The 25,724-nt window shown below is 28.2% G+C and overlaps 2 protein-coding genes across 3 annotated transcripts; one reads left to right on the forward strand and one right to left on the reverse strand.

Moving 5' to 3' along the window:
* Nucleotides 1-1,665: 1,665 nt before the first annotated feature.
* Nucleotides 1,666-8,408, forward strand: LOC130678748 (exonuclease 3'-5' domain-containing protein 2). Its single transcript, XM_057486233.1, has 7 exons — nucleotides 1,666-2,258; nucleotides 4,550-4,691; nucleotides 4,891-5,190; nucleotides 5,263-5,384; nucleotides 6,612-7,021; nucleotides 7,139-7,509; nucleotides 7,981-8,408. Exons 1-7 carry the CDS (start codon nucleotides 1,987-1,989, stop codon nucleotides 8,179-8,181), a joined length of 1,818 nt encoding a protein of 605 aa, XP_057342216.1. The 5' UTR covers nucleotides 1,666-1,986; the 3' UTR covers nucleotides 8,182-8,408.
* A 2,232-nt stretch (nucleotides 8,409-10,640) lies between these two features.
* LOC130662898 (DE-cadherin) lies at nucleotides 10,641-25,124 on the reverse strand. 2 transcript variants are annotated; one of them, XM_057461896.1, is made up of 6 exons: nucleotides 24,291-25,124; nucleotides 20,835-20,905; nucleotides 20,611-20,749; nucleotides 20,192-20,430; nucleotides 17,844-18,035; nucleotides 10,641-17,757 (listed from the first exon to the last, which is right to left on the reverse strand). In XM_057461896.1, the coding sequence occupies exons 1-6, from the start codon at nucleotides 24,382-24,384 to the stop codon at nucleotides 13,666-13,668; spliced, it is 4,827 nt and encodes a 1,608-aa protein (XP_057317879.1). In that variant the 5' UTR covers nucleotides 24,385-25,124; the 3' UTR covers nucleotides 10,641-13,665. The 2 variants fall into 2 exon arrangements, with proteins under 2 accessions (XP_057317879.1, XP_057317960.1); XM_057461977.1 differs by lacking the exons at nucleotides 20,192-20,430; nucleotides 20,611-20,749; nucleotides 20,835-20,905; nucleotides 24,291-25,124 and adding an exon at nucleotides 19,923-19,957.
* Between the last annotated feature and the right edge of the window lie 600 nt (nucleotides 25,125-25,724).

Here is a 25,724-nt window from a genome sequence, read left to right on the forward strand (position 1 = left end):
TATTAATTGATTAAATTATTTGTGATTGAAATGGTAGGCCTAAAATTTGGATTTCTTAGACGACGTTCCCGATCAGAATAAAGGCGCCCGTTGGATGGTTGGAGGCCACGAGGGTATCAGAAAAGTCTTCTGGAAAAAAACGCTAGCACATAAAAGTGAAAAAAAAAAATGTTTCCTCAAGTACCGAGCCCTTGGTCTAGATTTTCTATATAATAGATTTTTTTTCTAATTTCTATACGTGTAGAGTAATTTTGTTTAAATTCTTATATGATATCTTTGATTTATTATTGTAAATATTTCCATTAGTTCGTGTGCTTTAGTGTGCATTCGGAAATTGCTCTAGCTCTAGCCAAACATTATATAGCGATAGCTAGAGCATTTCCGAATGCACCCAAAGTAATTAATTTATAAATTACTATAATTACTTGCGCGGTAAATTTAAATATTTGAAAAATAAATTATTGAAAATTGGAGACAAATTAAAATGGCGGCAGAATATGATAGAAAAATATTTAAAATATTAAAAAAAAAAAAAAACACGCAAGTGTTTGAACAAACCTTGGTGGGAAAATAATATGCAGAAGGGTGTCCTCATACACTTGGTGATTTAATTTAAATTGCTCCAAGTGCATTGCAGCTAAAAAACGTCACTTAACTGCTATCTCCCACCAGACGATGTCAGATGATTTTGCTCAGGAACTTGGAGGTTATCAGCATCAGCAATTCGCAACACTTTACACTAGCACTGAACACTCAACACTTAACGACACCACAGACACTTTGCACAATTTAAATTTTACAAGCACTGCACACTTTAATTAAACAATGACTATGAACAATAAATTTTATGGATAATTCCGCGAATTAACTGCAATACTGTGTTTCAATTCAAACGTAAAGAAGGATCTGGACTACTACTGGCTACTGCCATTGTCGATGATACTGTCTGCCGCTATCGAACCGTCAGTTGATACAAAGCAATCGATTTTGCGATTCTCTCGCCCCCCACTTCAAAAATTTGAACGTTGAGACAACGACGCGCAGTAGCGGCAACTTAGCGCAAAATTTCAAAATTGAAATTATTTGTGTCAATAATTATTTTAATTAAGGTGCATTCGAAAATGATACTGAAGTTAGCCGACGACTAATAATTTTTAGATTTTTTCAAAAATGACAAATCATAAAATAAAAATATTTTCAAAAATCACACTCATGGTTTTTCTAATTTTTTACATGAGCATATTTTCAGTTTTTTTTTTTTTTAATTAAATTTTTGAAAAAAACAAATTCAAAAATTGTTAGCTGTCTGCTAACTTCAGGATCATATTCGGAAATGTTCTAGTTCCAGCTCTCACTATATGGAAACACTCGGCCAGAGTTAGAGCTAGAGCATTTCCTTAATCTCATTTAAATCAAAAAATTTGAATTTCCCGCTTAAAATTTAAATTTTTAGCCATCTATGAGAAATATCTTAATATCTTAGATTTGTAATGATCAATTGATAATATAGAAGTTCTTGGGTCTACCACGTGGCCCTTTCAGGGCTGTAGCCAACAAAAAAAAAAAATCTATATATCTATTATAGGGACTAAAGTATTACTCTAGTCTCCATGGTATTGATATTGAATATTGATAACTAAATATTTTTCATAACAAAGTTTAGTCGCGTTAGCCACATGGTGAAAGCATGTTGAGTCTTAAATTCACTTGCGTTACCTTATAAATTTATCATAATCATAATGTAATTAAAAAATATATATCTAACATAACATAACATAATAAATATAAATATATAAACAACAGTCTATAGTAATAATTATAAATTAAATATTTAAATAGTGCTCCTAACGCGGCGTTTTAATTATTAATTTAATTTCACTTAAAAATATTATTTATTAAATATAATTATTAATTATAATTATTTCATATTTATAATTCATTATTTAAGTATATAATAATATTATAAAATAAATAGTAATAATAAAAATGATCCTCGAGTGTATTACGGTCGGTATTATTCTTCTTGCAACAAAATATCGCAACAATGTTGTCACGGGTGTCAAATATTTATGTAAAAACAGTAATGATGTTAAGTCTAGTGGTAATGGAATAGTTCTTGATGATAATAATAATGTAATTGATAGTAATTCGAAAAGTAGTTATGAAGTCGACAATGTAATGCCGGCATTGCAATTAAATAAAATTATTCTGGCTGATGATATTCAAAAATGCGATTACGCTGTTCAACGTATTCGTAGGTAAGTTGTTGTTATTAGTTCAAGGTCTTAAATAGGTTGTTTACATTTTCTTTTGTTTACCTTAAGGATTATGGAAGTAGATAAGCAATAACGTGACAACTAACATAGACGTCATTTTAGAAAACTGGGGTTTGAAAATTTAAAACTATTTTTGTAAAATTTATCTGAAAATTATTGGAGCACAAATTGCTTCCATGTGCATTAGGGTGGTCGTTGAAAATTAAATTTTTTCAGGCGCCCCATAAAAAGCTTCTTTTTGGCGAAAAAATCTGTGGGGAATTTGGTTTTTTCGTTTTAAGTAAAAAGAACACGTGCCAAAGGACGACAAAAGTTCATTTTTCGATACAATCGCGGTTTTTTTTTTAAATATCTCATAAAATATGCAGATTAAAGGAAAAAATCATAGGAACAATTTTGTAGGGAATTAAATTCTTGACAAAAAAGGTTGTATTCATTTTTTTTATAAAATGTGTATTTATGAAGATATTTAAAAAAACTCTTAGATCTTATGAATTGAGCGTTTTAAGGATTACAAATTTTGAAAATAACATTTTTCTAGATATATAGAAACTACAATAAGCATTAATGATTGATATGTTACGAGTTACGAAGTTGTCACTATTTAAGAAAAAACGTTATTTTTAACATTCGTAATCTTTTAAATGCTCAATTGATAAGACCTAAAAAAGTTTTTTTAAAATATCTTCACAAATACACATTTTATAAAAAAAATGAATGTGACCTTTTTTGTCAAGAATTTAATTTCCTACAAAATTGTTCCTATGATTTTTTCCTTTAATCTGCATATTTCATGAGATATTTAAAAAAAGTCGCGATTGTATCGAAAAATGAACTTTGATCGTCCTGCGGCACGTGTTCTTTTTACTTGAAAAGAAAAAACCAAATTCCCCACGTATTTTTTCAATGAAAAGAAGCTTTTTATGGGGCGCCTGAGAAAATTTCATTTTTAACGACCGCCCTAATGTGCATTTATTAATCGTTCAGCAAAAAAAATATTAGTTTGAAGATCTAAAATAAGCAGATCCATAAAAAATCAACTAAAATTTTGTATTACGAAATATAAAATAGCGAATCTAATTATCAAAAACGTTCCATAAGACTTGACTCGGTTTTGCAAAATTACTAATCGTACTTGTCTATTAAATCCAATTAATCTCAAGTAACTTGACACTGTACTGCTAAAATACTTACAGCAGAAATACTGTAACGTAAAAAGTTAATTACAAAAAAATTAAAAACTTGTAATACAAAAAGTTCATTTATTATTTGTTGCAATAACGTAGCAAATTACTTGAATTCTAATTCTAGTTAATGACTGTCCCTCTGCAATCTAGTATTTAAACTCAAGTTACTTGACTCGATTTTACAAAAATTTTTATCCCCGATAATTTATTTGTGTCAATAATTTTTTTTATTTTATGATTTACAAAATTTTTTTTTTACGCCAGATTACTCAAAAAAATTTTTTGAATTACTTACTGCCACCAGTTACCGATGAATCTTTACGTAATGGATGTCTTTGACGTCTTTCTTTATATTTATTTAACATTTTATATATTTTCATATATAATAAATATATTTATAATAATTATATGAATTAATTAATAGTTAATAATTAATATAAAATTATTATTTTTACAATTTGGAGACTGATTTTTAGCGAAATTTTAAATTGAAATTTAAAAAAGTTTATTTATTATTTGTTGCAATACCGTAGCAAATTACTTGAATTTTAATTCTAGTTAACGACTGGTCCTCTGCAATCTAATATTTAAACTCTAGTTACTTAACTCGATTTTTCAAAAAGTTCTATCCCAGATAATTTATTTGATAACAATTTTTTTAATTTCATGATTTAAAAAACTTTTTTTTATCATGGTCCTGAAGATTGGAACGTTTTTCGCGCAACGAAAATGAAAAAATTTATGAAATTCTACTGCTGAAGGGTGACTTGAGTGGTAATTAAGGGGGGGGGGGGTTAAAATTTTTGGCTAACATACTAATGTCTATGCGAAACATTTCAGAAATCTAGATTCAGTAGATTTTTTACTTTTCATTTTGTTTTTTTATTTTCGTGCCGCAAAAAACGTTCCGATCTTCAGGTACATTTTTTATCGCCAAACCACTCGAAAAAATGTTTCAAGTTACTACGGAATCATTCGGTACAAAAATATCAAAAATTGATTTATTTTGGGCTGACACGTTATCGCTTATCTACGGCCATTGATAATAATACGTATCTTAATTTAAAATTCTTTCTTATTTTTCAGTGAATTGACTGATGGAGTTTTGGGATTTGATTGTGAGTGGGTAAATGGCGGATCAGTATCATTATTACAATTAGCTACAAATAATGGAACTTGTGCATTAATTCGTCTTTGTAAAATTGGACATGTTCCATTACAATTAAAGGTAATTATCCATACTTATATTTTGTATTCATTTATTCATTTATTGATGAGAGAAAGTTGACGTCAATTTAATACTAATAAAAAATTTAAAAAAAAAAAATTGTGTTTCAATAATTCATACAAATAATTTTTTTTAATTTTCATGTTCATTTTTTTTACATAAAAATGTTTTTTAATTAATGAAATTTTGTATTTAATAGGAATTACTATCAAACAGTTCAATAATAAAAGTCGGTGTCAGTCCATCCGACGACGTAAAAAAACTTTTTCTATCATACGATTGTATGGTGATGGGAGTTCTTGATCTTCGTCTTCTTGCCGAGCGTCTTTCCGTAACTTGTCATCAAAGTCTTGCAGCTCTCAGTCTCGAGTATCTTAACTACGAGATGGAAAAGTCGACTGACATACGCTGCGGTAATTGGAACGCAGACCAGCTCGATTACGCTCAAATTCAATACGCCGCCACTGACGCCATTGTTTCTGTTTTAATTTATCACGAGGTATTATATTAAAACTTATATTCATACATTTGTTGATTAATTAATTAATTAATTAATTTTATTATTACACAGATCATTAAAGAAGCAGATAAAAAAAAATCAACATGGAGTAAAATAGTTAGATTTATTAAAAATAGTTGGGTTAAAAATTCTTATGTATATTATGATATACCCAAAGATATTATTGATTCCAAGTAATTATTATTATTATTATTACTATTACTACCCATAGAACAGTTTTTTTTCAAGGCTTGCACAAGCCTACTCTCAAGTTCGATAGTTGCTAGCGTCACCATTCACCTATGGGTCTTGCTCCAGATATTTGGGGCAGATTTGAATTGCAAGTCTTATGCTCACCTTACACAATAATTTTGGTGAAGTTATTATTCAATTCTAGGGAAAAATTGGCGCCAAAAGTATGTTGAATATACCTCGCGCATGGCTTGCGCAAGATTTGCTCAAGTTTAAACTGGTGGGGGAAGGAATAGTATGAGGAATATCGCGCGTCTTGAGCAGATCTTGAACAAGCCATGCGCAAATATGCACTGCAAGTTTCTTGGGCAAGAAATGCGTCAGAAACTTTTGACTGCACCATGTTAGAAATATCTTAAATATTCTTGTCTACAATACCATGAGCAAATCATGCACAGTTTTTAAGTCAGTTCCTCGCTACACAATCTTGCGCAAGGCGCATACGTAGACACTAGTAACTATGGGCCTTGTACAAGTCTCTTATACAAGTTATAGATCAAATTGAACGAAATATAGTATAGTGCCGGATAGCTCAACTGGTAGAGCACTCGGCGCGATACCGAATTGGTCTGCGTTCGATTCCCAGTTCGGGCTATCTATATTTTTCTCAATTTATCTATAAATTGTCTAGTAACACGTGTTTGAGCAAGATTCTGGAGTAAGTATCTTGAGCAAGACCCCTAGCTGCTAGTGTCTTTTTCTACGTATGTGTCTTTCGCAAGATCTTGGTTCAAGAAATCTATGCCAAGATTTGTGTCTTGCTCATGGTATCGTACGCAAGAACACGGTGCAATGAAGTGTCTGACGCATTTTTTGCACCAGTAACTTACAGTAGGTACTTACGCATGGCTTGCTCAAGACTCAAGGTCGATTTTGAGCCTTGAGCAGATCTTGAACAAGCCATGCGCAACTATTTTCAACTATAGACTCTAGAATTGAGTTATAATCTGGCACGAATTTCTTGTGTAACGCGTGCATTGAGCTTTCAATTTAAATCTGGTTACAAGTATCAGCAGCAAGACATACGTAGAAAAAGACACTAGCACCTATCGATCTTGAGAGCCGACTTGCTCAAGAATTGAAAAAGATTGTTATATAGGTGGGTAATTATCATTACTATTATGATTATTATTTTTAATTAATTAATTAAAATAATTATTGTTCTATAGATATCGAGGCTCAAGTAAGAAAATTAATAATAATTTATCAATTTCTAATTATTCAGAAAAATCAAATAGTGACAACATTGATTATAATTATAATAATACTATAAAACAAAATGCACCGACGCGTAAAGAACCGTTGTATCATAATTGTTACTTAGAAGCACCAGATGGCGAGACACTTTGTACGTGTGATCGTAAAAAAGCCGAATGGTACATTGCCAAAAATTTAGGGGTAAAAGTAAAAGACAATCCGCTGACAGTGAGACTTAATTTTGAACCTTCTGGTCGAGCGATGGGACAAGTAGGAGAGTATTATACGCAAACTAAAGTAAATCAGTGCGTTGTTTGCGGTGCCGAGGACGAATTTGTTAAAAAAAATGTCGTACCTAAGGAATACCGTAAAAATTTTCCAGGTAATTTCTTTTTTAACTTCTTCAGACATAAAAAACCATTAGATGGTCGGGAAAACCCGGACGGATGCAACCCTACTTATGGGTTAACACCATAGATTTATTTTTGTTTATTTTCAGTGATTATGAAAGCACATCAATCACACGATTGTTTACTACTTTGCCCAAGATGCCACGAAATAAGTACCAGACATGATTTAACAATGAGAGAAAGATTGGCTGAAATGTGTAACGCGCCATTATCAAAGCCGTTATCACAGAAATTAGTCGAACAAAATCGTATTAAACGCGAATTAATGTCAGCAATAAAAGCTCTCAGAGGTAAATATAAGATACCAAGTCAACGGAGGAAACAATTACAGGCACGTATTCTAGAGTACTCAGGTCACGATAAAATTACGCCACAAGTATTGAATTTTGTTGAAGACAAACTTATAAGAGAGGTTCCATCATTAGCTTTTTATGAAGATAAACCTAATCATGGTCTCAAGGTTTGTTTTATTATATATTTATTATATTTATTAATAACATAGTAAGCAAATATTGTATGCAATTTAAATTCCCGGTATATTAATTATTTATTTACTGTCGACTTAGACTTTATTTGATTACCAGCCGATTAGACCCGACAGTAAACGACTAAAACCGATGATACCCGAATACTGCCGACAGTAATCGAATGATAAAGAATTTTAACATAACCAATTTTTTTTAAACTTTGAAATTAATTTAAAAATTTTACGGGCTCTCGAGTTTGTTTTTTTATTGATTATCGTAAAACTTCATGAAACGATTGATTTATTTCTGAGAAATGGTAATTGTATCTTAATACCCTTAATAAGTATACAAAATTTTAAAACTTTCTGACACTACGTCCATCACCCGACAACTATCTTAATAGTTTTGTTTATCAGTTCCGTATAATTGTTGATAACTTTAAGATTTATTTTACTTTTTTATAGGTTGTGGAACACTTTGTTAGATCAGGAAAAGGTTTAGTGGAACTAGAACGTTTGTGGCGTCAGCATTTTGTAACGACAATGCGCCCAAAATATTTACCAAAATTATGGTCAATAGATCATAATCATATAAGATTAGAAATGCGCGCTAGTCAAAATCGAATACAACCTGAGGATGCTATAGTCGCCGGGCTTCGATATTAATTTAAAAAAAAAATATTAGGTCATGTATTAATTGTAAATATTAAAAAAAATTAATAATTAAATTTTAACAATTTAAATTATGAAAAAAATCAATTAATTATAATGTAAAAAAAATTACGTATAATTAATTGAAATGTAAATTTAATAATTTCATTTAAAAATTTAAATTATTTAAAAAAAATTAAGATGAAATTTAGAAAATTAATATACCATTTAATTTATGAAATGAATTATGTGTATTAATATAAAATAATAATTTATTATTGAATGTCAGAAGAACTTGTTTAACAGCAAGTGCTTTTCTTTATTTTTTAAAGGAATAATAAATTTAATTTAATTAAAGTAATTAAATATTTTTTTGATAATAATTAGTAATATTTAAATGTAAATAAATATTTATAATAGAATAATTTCCATATATATATTTATATTTTTCAATTTTTATAAATAAATAGAAAATAAACTTCTGACAAAATAAAAAAATGTTTTTAATTATTTATTTATCTATTAATTACAGATTTAATAATCAGATATTATCAAATATGAATAATGTTCTTTAATCAGATACGAGAAATCATTATTAGATTTATATTATCACCTTCATATATGATCACATCTGATCATATATGAATTTTATAGTCATGCATAACCACGCCTGATTTTATATGATTACGCCTGGTCTTATGTTTATATGACTATATCTGATCACATACTTTGATAGTCATATCTAATGACTACTAATCATGATTCATATGGTCATACATAATCATGCGTAATCATAAATGGTCTTACCTAATCATATATAATTTATATGCTCGTACCTGATTACTTCAAATCATGATTTATACGAATATATACAATCACTTCTGATAGTATATAATCACTCATGATAATAATTAATATAGTCGTACATAATCATGTCTGTTTATGTATAATCTGATCATATATGATCACATGATTACATCTCTTCATATATGAACATATAATAACACCTGTTCATATATAATTACACTTGATCATATATGATCACATTATTACACCTGTTCATTAGGGTGCTTCGTTTGAGATGATTATTTTTTTCCAAGTGCCGTGTCAAAATATCATTGTACACATTGAAAAAAAAATTATCACTAAAGATGAGCTCTTAATTTTAATTTTAAGTACTCGCTAAATGAATTTGAAATTTTTCTATTTAATTAACACGTAAATTTTTTTTTCAATGATCTATAGTTTCGCGGAATTTCAAGATATTTAATCGGCCATAGTTTGAAATCACAGAGGAACCTTTCCTCTGTAAAAGAGCTTGTAGCTAATTTATGTTTTGTAAGCGGCCTCACCGGTAAAAAATCTTAAAGCCAATTTTTTCTCGAATTTCATGGTTTATTTTATTTTACTCACAAAACACTAACTTAACGACAAAATTGTACACGACTTTTTGATAGGGAATTTTATTTCCAACAAAAAAAGTCGTGTAAGCCATTACCGTAGAGCTAGTAGTTTTCGAGATAATTCCAATTACATATCTCAAAATTTGAAAAATCGCTGTTTTATCCAAGATTTTGAAACTTTTTTATACAATTATGGCCGAAGAAATATATAATATATCCTGGTTAATATATCATCAAAAATATGTTATTTAATACGAAACTGTCTCCTATTACACTTCCTTCGTCTTTTCTTGACTCAACCCAAATGCCTTTGTTTGACTATCGGAAGCTTTTTTAATTACTACCTCTCTCAATAAAAAAATAATTGTTTCATACTTTTCATACTTACATATGAATGAAAAAAAATAGTCATCTCAAACGAAGCACTCTACTGTTCATATATGATTACACTTGATCATATATGATCACATCTGATCATCATATGTAATCATACGTGATCATATCTCCCAAGTACAGGTAAAACGCATAGATACTTTTAATTAAGTTTCTGGAATGAGGATTTGATACGTACGATTAGAAAAATTATCTGCTGGTCCAGTTATTCGATTCAAGATGGCGGATTAATCTAAACATTTTTCATCAATTATTCATTTATTTATTTTATTTATGACTGTATTACAATCATTTTACAAAAGAATATTAATTACAACTAATAATCTATATAATTATATATATATGTATATAATTAATTTTAATTTGTTTTATAAAAATAAAAGTATCACGAATAGTAACTATTAACTACATTAAACTATTTATTTAAACTGATAATTATAAACTATAAAAAAATATTTCATTTTAATTATAATATAATTTTATATTTGTTTATAATTTATTGCTTATTAATTAATCGACTTTTAAAAATTTGTAAATTGTTAAAAAACAAAATATTTCATAAATTTTCATTTCATGAATCATACTCATTTATTTTTTTAACATTTATATTTCATAAATTTTACTGTTTATTTTTTCCAACAAACATTTATCATTTTTTTATATATTTAATCATTAACAATCATTAAAATATTGAAAGGGTCCTTTATTTTAGAGCAAAGATTTTTTTTTTTCAATTGTAACACGGTAACAATTACTTGAATATTAATTGTTATTTAAAATAATAATAACCGGTTTTTTAAAATCATTTGAATTAAATAATTTATAAAATAATTACCAATTAAATTTATCGCATTCTAAAGTTAATTAATAAACATGATTAAAATTACAACTGTATTGTTTGTCTTTTTTAAAGTTTTGTTTACTAACCAAAAAAAAACTTTGTTCTAAAATTCCGCACCTTTATTGTTAATATTGTTGATAAATTCTGGTTTACTTTCAAAGGCGATTGTTTATATTATATATTTGTAGATAAATGCAATAATTGTTTTAAAAACAATACGTAAACAATAGTGTAATGGAAGAATTATCGGGCAAAAAATCCTAAAAAAAATCTGGACAGTAAAATCCTAGAGATAACAATTTTTACTTAAATTGTTGTACTTATGTACAGCTGCCTGGTATAAAATATTCATATATGATCATATAGAATACTAAGATTTAGTTGGATACTAAAAATAAATATATCTGATCATATATGGTTATATAACAGAAGTAAAATTTCGATCACATACAACCATATATGTCATCTGATGACATATATGATCAGACTATAATAGATATGATCATATATGATCACCTGTATGATCATATATGAATACCTATTTTTGGTTGGATACCAAAAATAACTTTATCTGATCAAATATTGTCATATATAAAAAATGAAATTTTGATCGTATACAATCACATATATCAGAAATCATATATAATCATATATAATATGAAATATAGTGATCGCGAATTGGATATGATCATATATGGTCACATAAAATACTCAAATTTGGTTGGATACTGAAAATAATTTTATCTGATAATATATGATCATATATCAGACGTAAAATTATGATATCAGATATGATCATATACAATCATATATGATATCAGATATGGTCATATATGATCATACTAGGCATATGATGTGAGTGTTTTTATATTTATTTTGGATCAGATGATATCATATATGTTCAAATGTGATCGTATATGCTCATATATGATCGTACGTATCCATATAATCATTTGTAATCATAGAAGATATTATATGTGGTTATAATTATTAATATTTATGATCACATACGATCATATGTGATGTTTGAACGTACATATGATCATAATTGAATATTTTCACCGGATAATATAAAATAAGTATCTTTGTTTAGGATTTTTTTACCGACACCCAATGGAAGATCAGCCGAACAAATTTTATTTTAATCGCAAAATAAAGAGTAAAAAAATTTCAGTCTTAAATCGTAATAAAAAAAGTAATAGTAATTATAATAATAATAATTCGTGGAAACAAAACAAAATGTTTAATTGCGTGACAAAATATTTGTCTCAATTACAAAATACAAGAAATATTTCATTGTTTCAACCGATTACTGAGTAAGTTTAAGTTTAGTATATTATAAAAAAAAAAAAAGAAAGGCGATGAAAAATATAAATACAAGTTACAATTATTGTTCTTTAATTAATTAATTTAATTTCGTTTGTTCTTCAGTAATAAAAAAATTAATTTACACTAACCTATAAATTATAATATGGTCATTTTTCCTTTGAAAAATTTCTATTCCTCTTTCATTGTTTTTAATTATATCCTATAATATATACTACGCTATAAATAATCATATATATGTGTACATATATATTTATAAGCGAAAAAAATTTGTTTTAATATAAAAATCACTTTGATTTTTTTAGCTGCCATCGGCGTTCGTACATAAACAAATTAATTTTTCTTTGGCGTATTTTAACGCTTTCGAAACAAACTTTTTTTTTTGTTTGATTGTTCACGAAAAATTAATGTATATGTACGTGGAATGATTAATCAATAACTACTTATAGTTAATTTACTACTTTTTTCTGTTTTAAAATAAGGCGTATTTAAGGCACAGAATTTTTTTAGTCTTGTTTTGAAAAAAATATAATTAATTATTTTTTTTTTCTCGTATAAAATTCCGTAATTAACCTTCAAAATTATCATACCAATATTTAGTATAGTATTAATAATAATAATAATTAATAGTAATTAAGTACATAATAACATTATTACGTAAATGAGATTTTTTGTTTTTTACTATCAAGCTCGTTACTGATAATTATTAATTAATAATAATCATTATTATTTATATTAATGGTAATTATTTAGGTTGGTAATAATTACCTTTGCTGATACTAATAATTAATGATGACTTTCTACTAATAGTAATAATACCTACTAGTAATTATGATATTTCTTACTATTAATCATAATAATTATTATTAATTACTGTAATTATTAAAATTAATAATATTGACTGTTCATAATAATATTTACTACAATCAGTCACAATCATCGTTATTAATCACAGTATTAATTACTACTAATAATAATCACTATTAATGGTGGTAGTTATTACTATAACGATGGTATTTATTAATATCAATAATAGTGACTGTTAATGATAATATTTACCACGATCAGTAACAATGATCGTTTTTAATGACGATTTTTATCATTAGTAATCACGGTAATAATTACTGTTAGTAATATTAACTATTCATAGAAATATTTAATATCATTAATAATAATAATCGTTATCGATGACAGTATTTATTACTGAAATAATTATTATCAATGGTATGTATTACTATTAATGACAGTAATCATTACTGTTGGTAATATTCTCTATTTTTTAAGATTTTTTAAAATCGTTAATAATAATTATCGTTATTGATGACAGTATTTATTACTACCAGTAATTGTAACTGTTCATGTAAATATTATTACGATTACTAATAACAACACGGAACTAATAGTTCTAGTTGCTAATAATGACCTTTGTTGTTAACAATAACCAGTAATAATTACAAGTAATTAAAACCTATCATCATTAATATAAATAGTTATGATTATATATAATAATAATTATCAGTACTAATCACAATAAAATCAACACCAACTTTCACTCTCTCGTTCATCATTACCAGTATTTCTTATTCTAGGCATAGGCGCTGGTCTATTATCATTATTAATACCACTATTATTACCATGATTATCATCTTGTCTAAATCGTCTACGTCTACATGCATCATTATTAATATTACTGTCATTATCAACATCAACACCAACATTATCATCATCATCTTCGTCATCATCATCATCATCATCGCTCGGTTCCTCGCCATACATATCAGCCAACTTTCTAAATCTTGGTCCAAAATTAGACAAATAATTAAATTTCAAGTCACCATCATCAGTACAAGATGCCAATGACGACAATGAACCATCTGAATTACCATCACCTTCATAAGCATAATGCCGGACATCATCAAATGGATTAATGTCCGGATCTTTATCACAATTTGATTTTTTTCCATCCAAAAAACTACAGATGTCCGGTATTTCATCATTACCAATACCACCTTTGCCTTGATTGATAACAGAAGCAAGTTTCGAATCAATGCCGCCATTACCGCCACCTAGGACGCTCGGAGAATCATAAATTCGTCTTAGGACATTCAAATCATAACCAGTATCTACTTCACCGCCACCTTCATCTTCGTAATTTATTATATTTTCTCTAATGTCATCCATGTCTTTATAGTGTTCATCACTTCTACGTCTGTGTGCGAATATTCCCGCAACAAGTAAGAACAATATTATCAAACAAACGGCAATAACAACCCAAAAGTTTGTATCCAGTGAAAATGATACTGCCTTAGCCATTCCGCTGTCACATCCGGCGTAGGCATTTTTAGCCAAAGCTAAATTACCAAAATTATAAGTGTTACCATTGATAGTCATGTTGCGAATGCAACCGTAGAAACCACGATCAGTGGGAGTGAAAGTCCAGTTAAACAATGTAGATAGTTCATGAAAATCAGTAGTTCCTAGTCCATTGCCGCCAATTTGTACAGGCGAATTAACATTAAGAAAATCATTGTCACCTGGCGGGCCACCTAAACTCATACAATTCGACCCACCGCAATTGTCTATTTTCATTTCAACAACGGACTTGGTCCAGTAAATATCAATCCGATGTTCTTTACCGTCACTAAGCTTTGTTTGTGTCTGTTCAAGTCGAACTGTACCACTGCCATAGTTTACATACAAAACCGGATATCCATTTTGAATTTCTAAAGACATAAAGTCTTGAACCCCAAGAGTTTTGCTGTAAATCATCGGACCGATGTAAAATACTAGTCCAAAATCATTGAATGTTTTTAGTTCAACTCCTAGATGTGAATCATCACAGGCTTTTTCAAGAGCAGGCATAACTGCCCACCCATCGCCATGGAAAGCGATGTCTAGTAACTCGCATCTTGGTCCTTCGAGCCCTGGCGGACACTCGCAGCGTTCAGTACCGATTATTTCACCAGAGCGCATTGGGGTGCCAGCAAGCAAAGGCGTTCCGCCATTGAGACACACGATTGGTTCAGCAACATGACACGTACACTGAGGATCAACGATGGCTCGAACGCCAACAAATGATGTCAAGTTTGTGTAGACAACATACGGCCGGGTTCCTGATATGTTTAAATAATTACGGCATGAATTATTACAGTGAACTTGCTCTTGCAGACACTCATCAATGCTGACCATCATTATGTCCATCTCTAATTCACGTTCGATATTAACCGCATGCCGGGATACGATAGTATTTAATTTTTCCGCAGCATAGTACGGGCTTCCGTGGGCCGAAAAACGAACATCCAGCAAAGGCACTCGTTTCTTAGTATCCTTACTTTGGAATCCTTGCTGATGAGGAGACACCAGTACCGTAAAGACATCAATATTATCAATGGTCGTGTTTAATATTGTCGCTAATCGCTCATGGAAAATATCTTTCTTGCTAATATTTGAATCTTTTCTTGGCGCAACAAATTCTTCAGGCGTTGAACCATAAAATCTTATCGAACCAGATTTAACAACAGCTTCTTCGGGTATTAATTTAACTGTTACATTAACGTAAGCATTAACAGTATGACTAGGAATCAGCGGACTCGATTCTTTGACAACGAATTTTAATAAATAAGTATTATCAACCCAAGTATTTGATGAGAGCATTGTTATCATACCAGTATGTGGGTCTAAACTAAATCCTTCATGATAATCACCGCCGTCTAACCAAGAGAAATATTTATCTGGTAAATCCCAATCGTCTAAATCATTGACGTAAACCCGCCCGATTTCAGTATCTTGAATTACATCTTCACTGTCTAGTTGATTCTTTCCTTTGTTTTTGTAATTGTATACAAAAATAGAACTGGTACCTTCTTCCATACGGTTGTCATTTTCATCACCAATGACAATAGTCAGCGTTGATGTACCGGTCATTGATCTAGGACGTCCACTGTCGCTAATAACGATCGGTAATTCATATTGTTTGCATTCTTCACGATCAAAAACAACATTCGCGCGTAAATCGTCACCGATGATACTGAATTTTTCAAATAAGTCAATACTATTATCAGCTGCCGGGTCTATTGAAAAATGGAAGGGCGGTCCGTTTTCATCTGAATCAAAATCACGGGCGCGTAATTTTGTAATATTGTCTGGCTGTTGGTTTTCATACCAAACTACCGGTTGGATCATATCTAAAAATGGCGCGTTGTCGTTAATGTCTATCAGGGTTATGTTGACCATCACCAATGCCTGCAGTGCCGTTGGAGCTCCATCTTCATCACGCGCCATCACGATAACTGTCCACATGGGATAACCTGTCGGCGGATCGCGATCCAACGGTTTTTTCAGTTTAATACAACCAGTTTTGCTTATTTCTAACAGAGGCTGCTGGTCTTCTTTGACAATAAAATACGCGATATGTTGATCTGCGCTACGGTTCTTGATATCAGGATCGTAAGCGCTCACTTGGGTCAAGCAGCCATCGATAAGTTTTTCTTCCTCAATTGTTGGATTGCGATCGAAATCTTGTGTAAATATTGGGGGATTGTCATTTACGTTTTCAATAAATATTTTGACTGTTGCATTGTCGGCATACATGCCATCAAATGCGCGTACTGTTAAATTATACTCTGTTATTTTTTCGTAATCAAGTGGACGTTTTATACGAATTTTACCAGTTGTACCTTCAATGTAAAAACTGTCATCCGCATTACCGGCAATTATTGAGTAAATAACAGGACTAGCTGTGTCATTGTCATCAGCTTTTACTTCAGTAACTAGTGCATTGACATTCGTATTTTCTAGAATTGAATTTGCGGTGTAAACGGAACGATTAAAATGCGGTGGGTTATCATTTTTGTCGGCTATTTCGATACGGAAATCTTGTTGTCCACGATTTGGTTCTCCGGTTTTGTATAAAGCACTGGGTGAATTGTCTGTTGCTATTATTTTGACATTATAAGTATCGACTTTTTCACGATCGAAAGTTGTCAGAGTTGTTATATTACCGGTATATTTATCGATTGCAAAATAATCTTTGTAATTATCTAGTTCATAGGTAACTTGATTGTTGGCTTCTGTTCCGTCATGATCGATAGCGCGGACCTGCATTACTGGTACACCTGGTAACTCATTTTCTAAAACGCTTCCTTTTTTCATTTCAACAAAAACGGGAATATTGTCATTGACATCCAATACTTGGATGTTGACAACCGTTTCGGCGGCTAAATCATAATTGTTTTGAACACGAACGATCAAAGTGTATTCGGTAACTCGCTCGTAGTCAAGATGCTGAGCTAATTTTATGTGCGCAGTATTACCTTCGGATTCGAGACGAAATGTGTTGGCTTTGTTTGCTTGTTCTGTTCCACCGGTAACTAATTCAAATATAAGACCGTTTGGGTTGTCGGGAATATTTGAAGCGGCGGTTACTTGAACTAGTGATAGATCAAAACCAGTAAAATTTTCGGGAATTAAAAGTGGGTTTAGAGTATTGGCTGAAGTTCCTAAAAATGTGGGAGCTTTTTTGTAAGAGTCAACGACACGAATTTCCAAATCTATTTCACTGGCTTTTGGCTCTGGGCGACCGAGATCTTGGGCGCGGGCGATCAGGCGAAATTTGTAATCGGGACCATGCTGTGAACAGTAATAATTTATATGGTTAATGATAATTTATATGAGGTTGGAAAAGAGTTTTTGTGGAATTTGGGGTCAGGGGTTACCTTAATTGCTTGGCTGAGATAAATAACTCCAGTTTTTTCGTCTATTTTGAAGTAAGAAGCGTCATCGGTATTACGCGATGCAGTGAGACTGTATTGGATTACGGAATTATTACCGTCGTCGATATCTGTTGCTGATACGCGCATCACCTCGGCGTTTGGCGGGTGATCTTGTGGCACTGATTCTGTGTAAACCTGCGCATAATTTATTTTTTTTTAATCACTAAGTAATATTGTTTTTTTTTTTTTAAGGAAGTTTTTGTTGTCATCTAGAAAACTGTTTAAAAATTCTAGTCATTTTTTATGCCCTCGGTTTCTTATTTTTATTTTTAATATTTTTCATTTCATTAATTCTTATAGAAATTATATGAGCTGGAAAAAATACTCAGATATGATCATATATAAATTTTATGCATGATTAAATATAAACATATCGATCATATATGTATAAATTCGAACATGAACATATATGATCATATCTGATATTAAGCGTGATCATGAATTAATATAAATATGATCATATATGATTGCATACAATTATATCTAATATCATGTATGATCATAATCAAGTAAGTATATGATCGTATAAGATATCATTTATGATCATAGCTAAATAGTACTTGTATCATATATGGCAAGATATATTTATATATGATCATATACGATATCACTTATGATCATATATCATTATTTACAATCATATCTGATATAACACATGATCATGAATAAATATTTATATGGTCATATCAGATATTATATATGACTATGAATTAATATAAATATGACCCTATTTTAATTTTTACATGACCATGCGTGGTAATATATATTTAATATTGTGATTAGATAAAAGTAATCATATATGATCTATGTGGTCATACATGGTTATATATGATCTATATTAGGGTGATTCAAAAAATAACAAATTCATTTTTTGATAAATCTATTGTTCAAAAGTTATTTGAGGTTGAAGTCGAATTCATATTAAATTTTGAGATCTTTTTACTTTTCCGGCGAAACTATCAGACCTATAACAAAATATCATTAAACTTTTTTGTAGACAATTTTGTTCCCTAGAAGTTTTTCTTGCAAAGTTTTTTCGAATTTCGCATTGTTTTCTTGTTATTTTCATTTTAATGTCAAGCTCATAAAAAAAAATAGTCTACTGATCGATTTTAAGAGCTTGACATTAATATAAAAATAACTAGAAAACAATGCGGAATTCGAAAAAACTTTATTGGAAATAACTTGTAGGAAATAAAATTGTCTACAAAAAAGGTCAAATGATATTTTGTAATAGGTTTGATAGTTTCGCGGGAAAAGTAAAAAGATTTCAAAATTTAATATGAATTCGACTTCAACCTCAAATAACTTTTGAACAAATAGATTTATCAAAAAATGATAAGAAACTTTTTTTGTAGAGCATTCAATTACCGACAAAAATATGCCTGCCAATTACTTCTATGACGCATCGTTAGCCACTTATAAAAATCAGAAGACGCAAAAAAATTTTTTCCATATTATTCTTATGGAAAATAGAAAAGTGCAACGCGAAACTTCTTAATGTTAATATAAAGAGCTCTAATTTTTACAGGCGTCTTTTTTTATCTAAATGAAACTTTTGAACCTGTTTCCGAGAAAAAAAAAAATTTGTTATTTTTTGAATCACCCTAATCTATATGCTCGTACGTGGCTATACATATATGGCCATATATGCCTGCAATGATCATACATGATCACATATAGTCATATATGGTCACATGTGGTCATATGTGATCATGTAGATCCTATATGATCTTCTGAATATTTTTTTTCCAAAAAATTAAACAAAAATGACTAAAAAATTTTCAACGCAACATTTAAATTTTTAAATTTAAAACTTTGAAACCCAGTAATAATTACCCGTTAATTTTCTCTTAAAAAATTTTAATTTACGTTTCAAGAAACAAATTATCTCTAGATGACAATACTTGATAAAAATACTTATAAATAATACTAATAATATTACTATTAATTATTAATTAATATAAACAATTAAATTAATGAGTTAATGCATTAACAATTAACATTAAGCAAACAGCAAACCTTTTGTATTGTTTGCATGGTAGTAAATCCTCGTAAGACCTATTAAAATTACTATTCATTTATTTATTCATAAAAAAAAAAATAAATAATTCGATTAATTAAGATTTAGAAAAAATCTAGTGCTTTATAATAAAAACAAGCATCACAACAAAAAATTGTGCGTTCTAATGGCTTTAATTAGGCTTATGCATGGTTAGATAAAATAAATGAAATGAATAAATGAATATTTAAAAAAAAAAATAAAAAAATAAAAAGACTAATACACTTACGACTTTGTCAAAGACCGGCGCATTATCATTAACATCTTCGATTGTTACTTTAAATGTACAAACATCATCAAGTTGTGGGCGACCATTATCTGTTGCTAATACTGTTAAATATGCTTCTTTTTCACGTGCCGGTTCATCTCTATCTAATACCTGAGTTGTTTTTATCAATCCAGTGACATTATTTATTTCAAATTTTAATTTTTCACCAGGTGCCGTGACAAAACTGTAAGTTATTGTACCTAAAAAATTTTTATTTAAAAAAAAAAAAAGAAAAAAAAAATCATAAAATTAAAAATGGAAACAAAAAATAATATAAAAATTTTTAGTTAATAATTAATGTTAATTAATTTAAACCAAAACGAGCAACGTGCAAAATGAAAACACGAACACGTGCATATATTTAATAATATATTAATTACCTCCTTCATCTGGTGGATCACGATCTTCAGCGTGTACTGTTATAACAATAGTACCTGCGGGTTCATCTTCTTTAACTCTTGGTGCCAATTTAAGACAATCATAAAATACAGGTTTATGATTGTGATTGTCATCTTTTGTCTATAATAATTATAAATTTAACATATATTATTATTAATTAATATGATTTAATTTAAAACTATTAATTAAATTTATATAAAATTACCACTGAATCTTCAATATTGAAATACTGTGAACGGAAATCTGCTTGTCTTGTGTGTCTTAGATTTGCTGCTTCTAAAAAAAAAAAAGTAATCATAAGTATGTGCGTGGAATATATTTTATCAGCAGGAAGTAATATGATTAATTAAAATAACTAGAAGTAGTAATGATATAAATTTTAAGGGAATTTTCTGTATTGGCTTAAAAATTCAGAGAAAAATACTGAGATATGATCATGACCAAATACATATTATGATATTCATATACATTACGATACTAAAAAATGCCTTGATGTGATCATATATACCATATCTACGAATGATCATATATATGATCGTATTTATAATACTCATATTTATTTGGATACTAAAAAATGGCTTAATATGATCATATATAACTATTTATATGAATGAGCATAGATATATGATCATATATATGATACATTTGAGCAGGTACGACAAATGTTTCAATCTGATCATATATGTACTCATATTTATTCGAATACTATAAATTATTTATATCCAACAAATATGATATTCATATCTGCTCAGATACGAAAAATGTTAAATCTAGTCATATATGATCATACATATGATACTAATATTTATTCAGATACAAAATATGGTTATGGTCATGTATAATTATTTGTACGAATAATCATATATATGATCGTATATTAATACTAATATTTATTTAGATATCAAAAAATGTTTCAATCTGATCATATAGTATTATTTATACGAATAAGCATAGATGTGATCATATATATGATACTCATATCTAAGTGGATAGTAAAAACGGTTCCATCTGAACGTATATAATACTCATATTTATTCGAAATATGATATTCAGATACGGAAAATCGTTCAATCTGGTCATATATTATCATACATATGATACTCGTATTCATTCAGATACAAAATATGGTTTAATCTAGTCATATATGATCATATATATGAATACTCAAATATATGATCATATATGACCATTTTTTATATGATAAATTTTTTTAATGAAAACTCATATATATTCAAATGCTAAAAATGTTGCATTCTGATCATATATAATCAGATATGTAAGAAAAGTCCCTCTGATAAAATATGAATACTTATACATGACCACATACAGAAAAAGTTCCTATCTGATCATATATGATCATATATAATAAATTTATAAAACTAAAAGTAGTTATTAGAAAAATTTCTATTGTTTTTTTTAACGAATTACATATTATTGCAAAAAATAATTTTAAAAATATACACAATTATTTTTAAAAGGTTTTCGCGTGTGTTTTTTCAAATTTTATATATATTTATATTTAATTTATTTATCTGCTAATTTAACTGTCATATAATTTTCTATTAAATAAAATAGGAATTTTTTTGTTGTTTTTATAAAATCAAATATTTTTTAAATAGTGATACCTTGAACTAAAAATATAAAGACAGATTGATACTATTATAAAAATTCGATTTTCAAGAATAATCGATTAATAAATAAAATATACACAGATGATAATTTAAATATTTATCTAAACTTCAGTAAATATCCGGGGCAAAGTAATATTATAAGGTATTACGAGTACTCTAGTTTTTTTTATCACGCAACTGTATCTAAGTACGATAATTTTATCGATTTTTTTTCAACTGATATATATATTTTTATACATATACATATATTTTATTAATAAAAAATGTGACTAAGAAGTATATTAAGAAAATCTTACGAATTTAAAAAATTTAAGTGGTGGTATGTACAAACGGATCCATTGTATCCTTGTTATATGAGTAAATATATGAGTGAGTGAGTGAGTAAGTATGTGAATGTAGTACATTCCCACGGATGAATCACACTCCAACTTCTTATAATAAACCATACATTCATATATATATACGAGCATACATGATGAGTCGTCGATTGTATGTCATTTCCTGCTCTCCCCTCTTATAAATTTCATTTTCTTTAATTTAATTCACATCTTTTATTATTACTACAAATTATTTGAACATATAATTTATTATTTATTATAAATCTTAATATCAACCTTGATCTAATTATTTTTTTCTATTATCTAATTAAATAAATTTGTTTTATCTGCGAAAATTACAATCAAGTTATTCAATGCCCTTAATTTACTTAATTACTTTTAAATATATATAATTATTATTGTTATTTAATTATAAGCCATTAATCTATGAGGGTAAATTACATATAATTAAAAAAGAATTTGAATGGAGCTGGAAAATTTTTGAAATTTTACATGAAAACTAAAAATTTAATAAAATGCAGGACAAAAAATTTTTTTAAATTTTCGCGCGAATTTTTAAAATAATTTTTAATCAGAACATGTGTTTCTAAAAATATATATAGATCTATAACATGTTTTTTAGGTCATATCTATCAACATTTTTTACAAGTGATTAATTACGTTAATTAATTATGAATATTGTAATTAATAGTAATTAGAATAAATTAATTTTAGATTTGATTAAATTTTTTTTGTTTATACAGAAGGTAAATTTAATAATGCATTAGATCTAATTTGAGATCAAGATAAATAAATCAATGGCGCGAAAATATTAAAATTTAAAAACAAATTTTTTTGTTTCTTGTGATAGAAATTTAAATTTTTAAATACGAGTTTTATTTTGTAAAATTTAATTTTCTATGTAATTTATTTGCCGCAATTTCAAATTTTTAATTATTTATTTTAAAACTTCTGCAAATTACAAAATAAAAATTTGACTAGATATGACAGCAAAATTTATTTTTCAACGTATATTTAAATATTTAATAAAAAAAAAGTTGCTTTTGCAAAGTAATTAATTAACTTCTATTTTTTTTTACTTTTACGAATGTAAAAAAAATTTATTCAAAGCTGCAGAAAAGTTCTTTTCTTCAATAAATATATAATATATGTTTATATTTAACAATGAAAAGTAGTTTTTTTCAGCCAATTAATTAATTATATTATCAAACTAATTAATTAGTTTTGTATTAATTTTAAATTTAAAAAAAAATGATACTAAAGTCAGCCGACGTCTAATAATTTTTTGTCTTCTTTCGAAATGACAAATTATAAAAAAAAAAATTGCACCTGTAGTTTTATTAATTTTCTACATGAGCATATTTTTAGTTTTTTTTTTATTTGCTTAAAAAAAAACCGAAAATTTTTACCGTTAACTTCAGGATCATAAAAAATTCATTCGAAACTGCAGTAAAATTTTGTTTTCCATAAAATTAACTATAAAATATATGTATATATTTAATAATAAAAAGTAATCATTTCTTCAAAACAATTAATAAACTAACTAATTGATTCTTTTCAAATTTAAAATTTAAAAAAAATTTTTTCTACTGTATACATTTAATACATATATATATTTATATATATATAAAGGTAAATACATAGAATACAAGAGATACCTGAAGAAAGAAAAAATAAATATAGTCAACTCACCTAAAGTTCCACAGAATATAGCAAACAGCCAAAGACTTTCAATGATTATTCCAAAGGATCTAAGCCTCGCCTTTCTCAAAATTCTTATCCCCATTTTAAATCTACCGGTTAATACTGTTCACAAATTACAAATATAACTAAAACTCCTCATCCACAAGCCAACAAAAAAAATTATAAATATTTAAACTTTTAAACCACCTTCACAATCACCCCCAATACCATCAATTCCCTCGTACACATTTTTAAAATTAAATTTTCAAATATTATCTCATATATTTTAAATCACTCCCATCATATTTCACAATTATTTAAATAAGCACTCAAAATTCACAATCATATTTAACCACTTGTCTAATTATTAAACAATTAAAAATATATATACATATATATGTATATAACACTACTGTCATATATACCCTGGAATTCCGTCACAGTCTGACACACGTAAAAAAAATCACACTTGTTATTCCTTTTTTTTTTTAAATCACATATATTTATATTTACATATATATTATATACGTATATATATAAATTTATTTAATAATACAAAATATTAAATATCACTTTTTGTAATCGACGACTCATCGATTCTCAATGAGTCTCGATATACATATAAATATATTTATATATTTATTCATATATATATATATATATATGAATTGCGAATCCGAGTATAGAACACGCGACGCCAAGAGAATGACGCGAATGGTACGACGACGCCCGTTTTCTACTTTAAACGCGTGGTTTTCTTACTCTACTATTTAAAACTACAATGCGATTTTAGTCTTTAAGTCTTGAGCTGAGTTTTGTTTGAGTTGAGCAGAAGCAGACTCACAACTTATGGCCTATACAACTTGAGAACTTGAGAAGGAGGCAAAAGAGAGCCTTTACTTGTAGTTGTATTTACTATATATATATATAGTATACTAAGTATTTATACTATTATATATACCTATGTATATATATACATATATATTGTAGTAGTACTAATAATAATAAGTAATGAGATAGCATAGTATGGTAGTGGTTGTAAATTGTAACTGAAGATGGAAGATGGAGATGGAGATGGAAGATAAATTTACTTAACTGTAGAGTATTGATAAGAAATTTAAGTAAAAATATATATCAGAAATCGATATTGAGATTTATGGAAAGACAGATTTTTTATGTTTAAATTTAAAGATTTTATTGAATTTATTTATTTTTATTGTAGGGATTTAATGATGGGATTAATTTTTTAGAACAAACGGAAGTATGAGTCATGAGGGTAATGGCTTTTTGAGTAAAAGGTAAAGGTAGGGGTAAATAGGTGGAGGTAGAAGAAAGAAAGGTAAAAATTATGTATATATGTATAGTTTGGTGACTTGTTGATTGGATCTGGGCAAATGCGTCCTACAAATAAAATTCACCTGAAATTCTAACGCGCGGCGTCTG

The sequence above is a fragment of the Microplitis mediator genome, chromosome 1, assembly GCF_029852145.1.
Source record: "Microplitis mediator isolate UGA2020A chromosome 1, iyMicMedi2.1, whole genome shotgun sequence".
Lineage (NCBI taxonomy): Eukaryota > Metazoa > Arthropoda > Insecta > Hymenoptera > Braconidae > Microplitis > Microplitis mediator.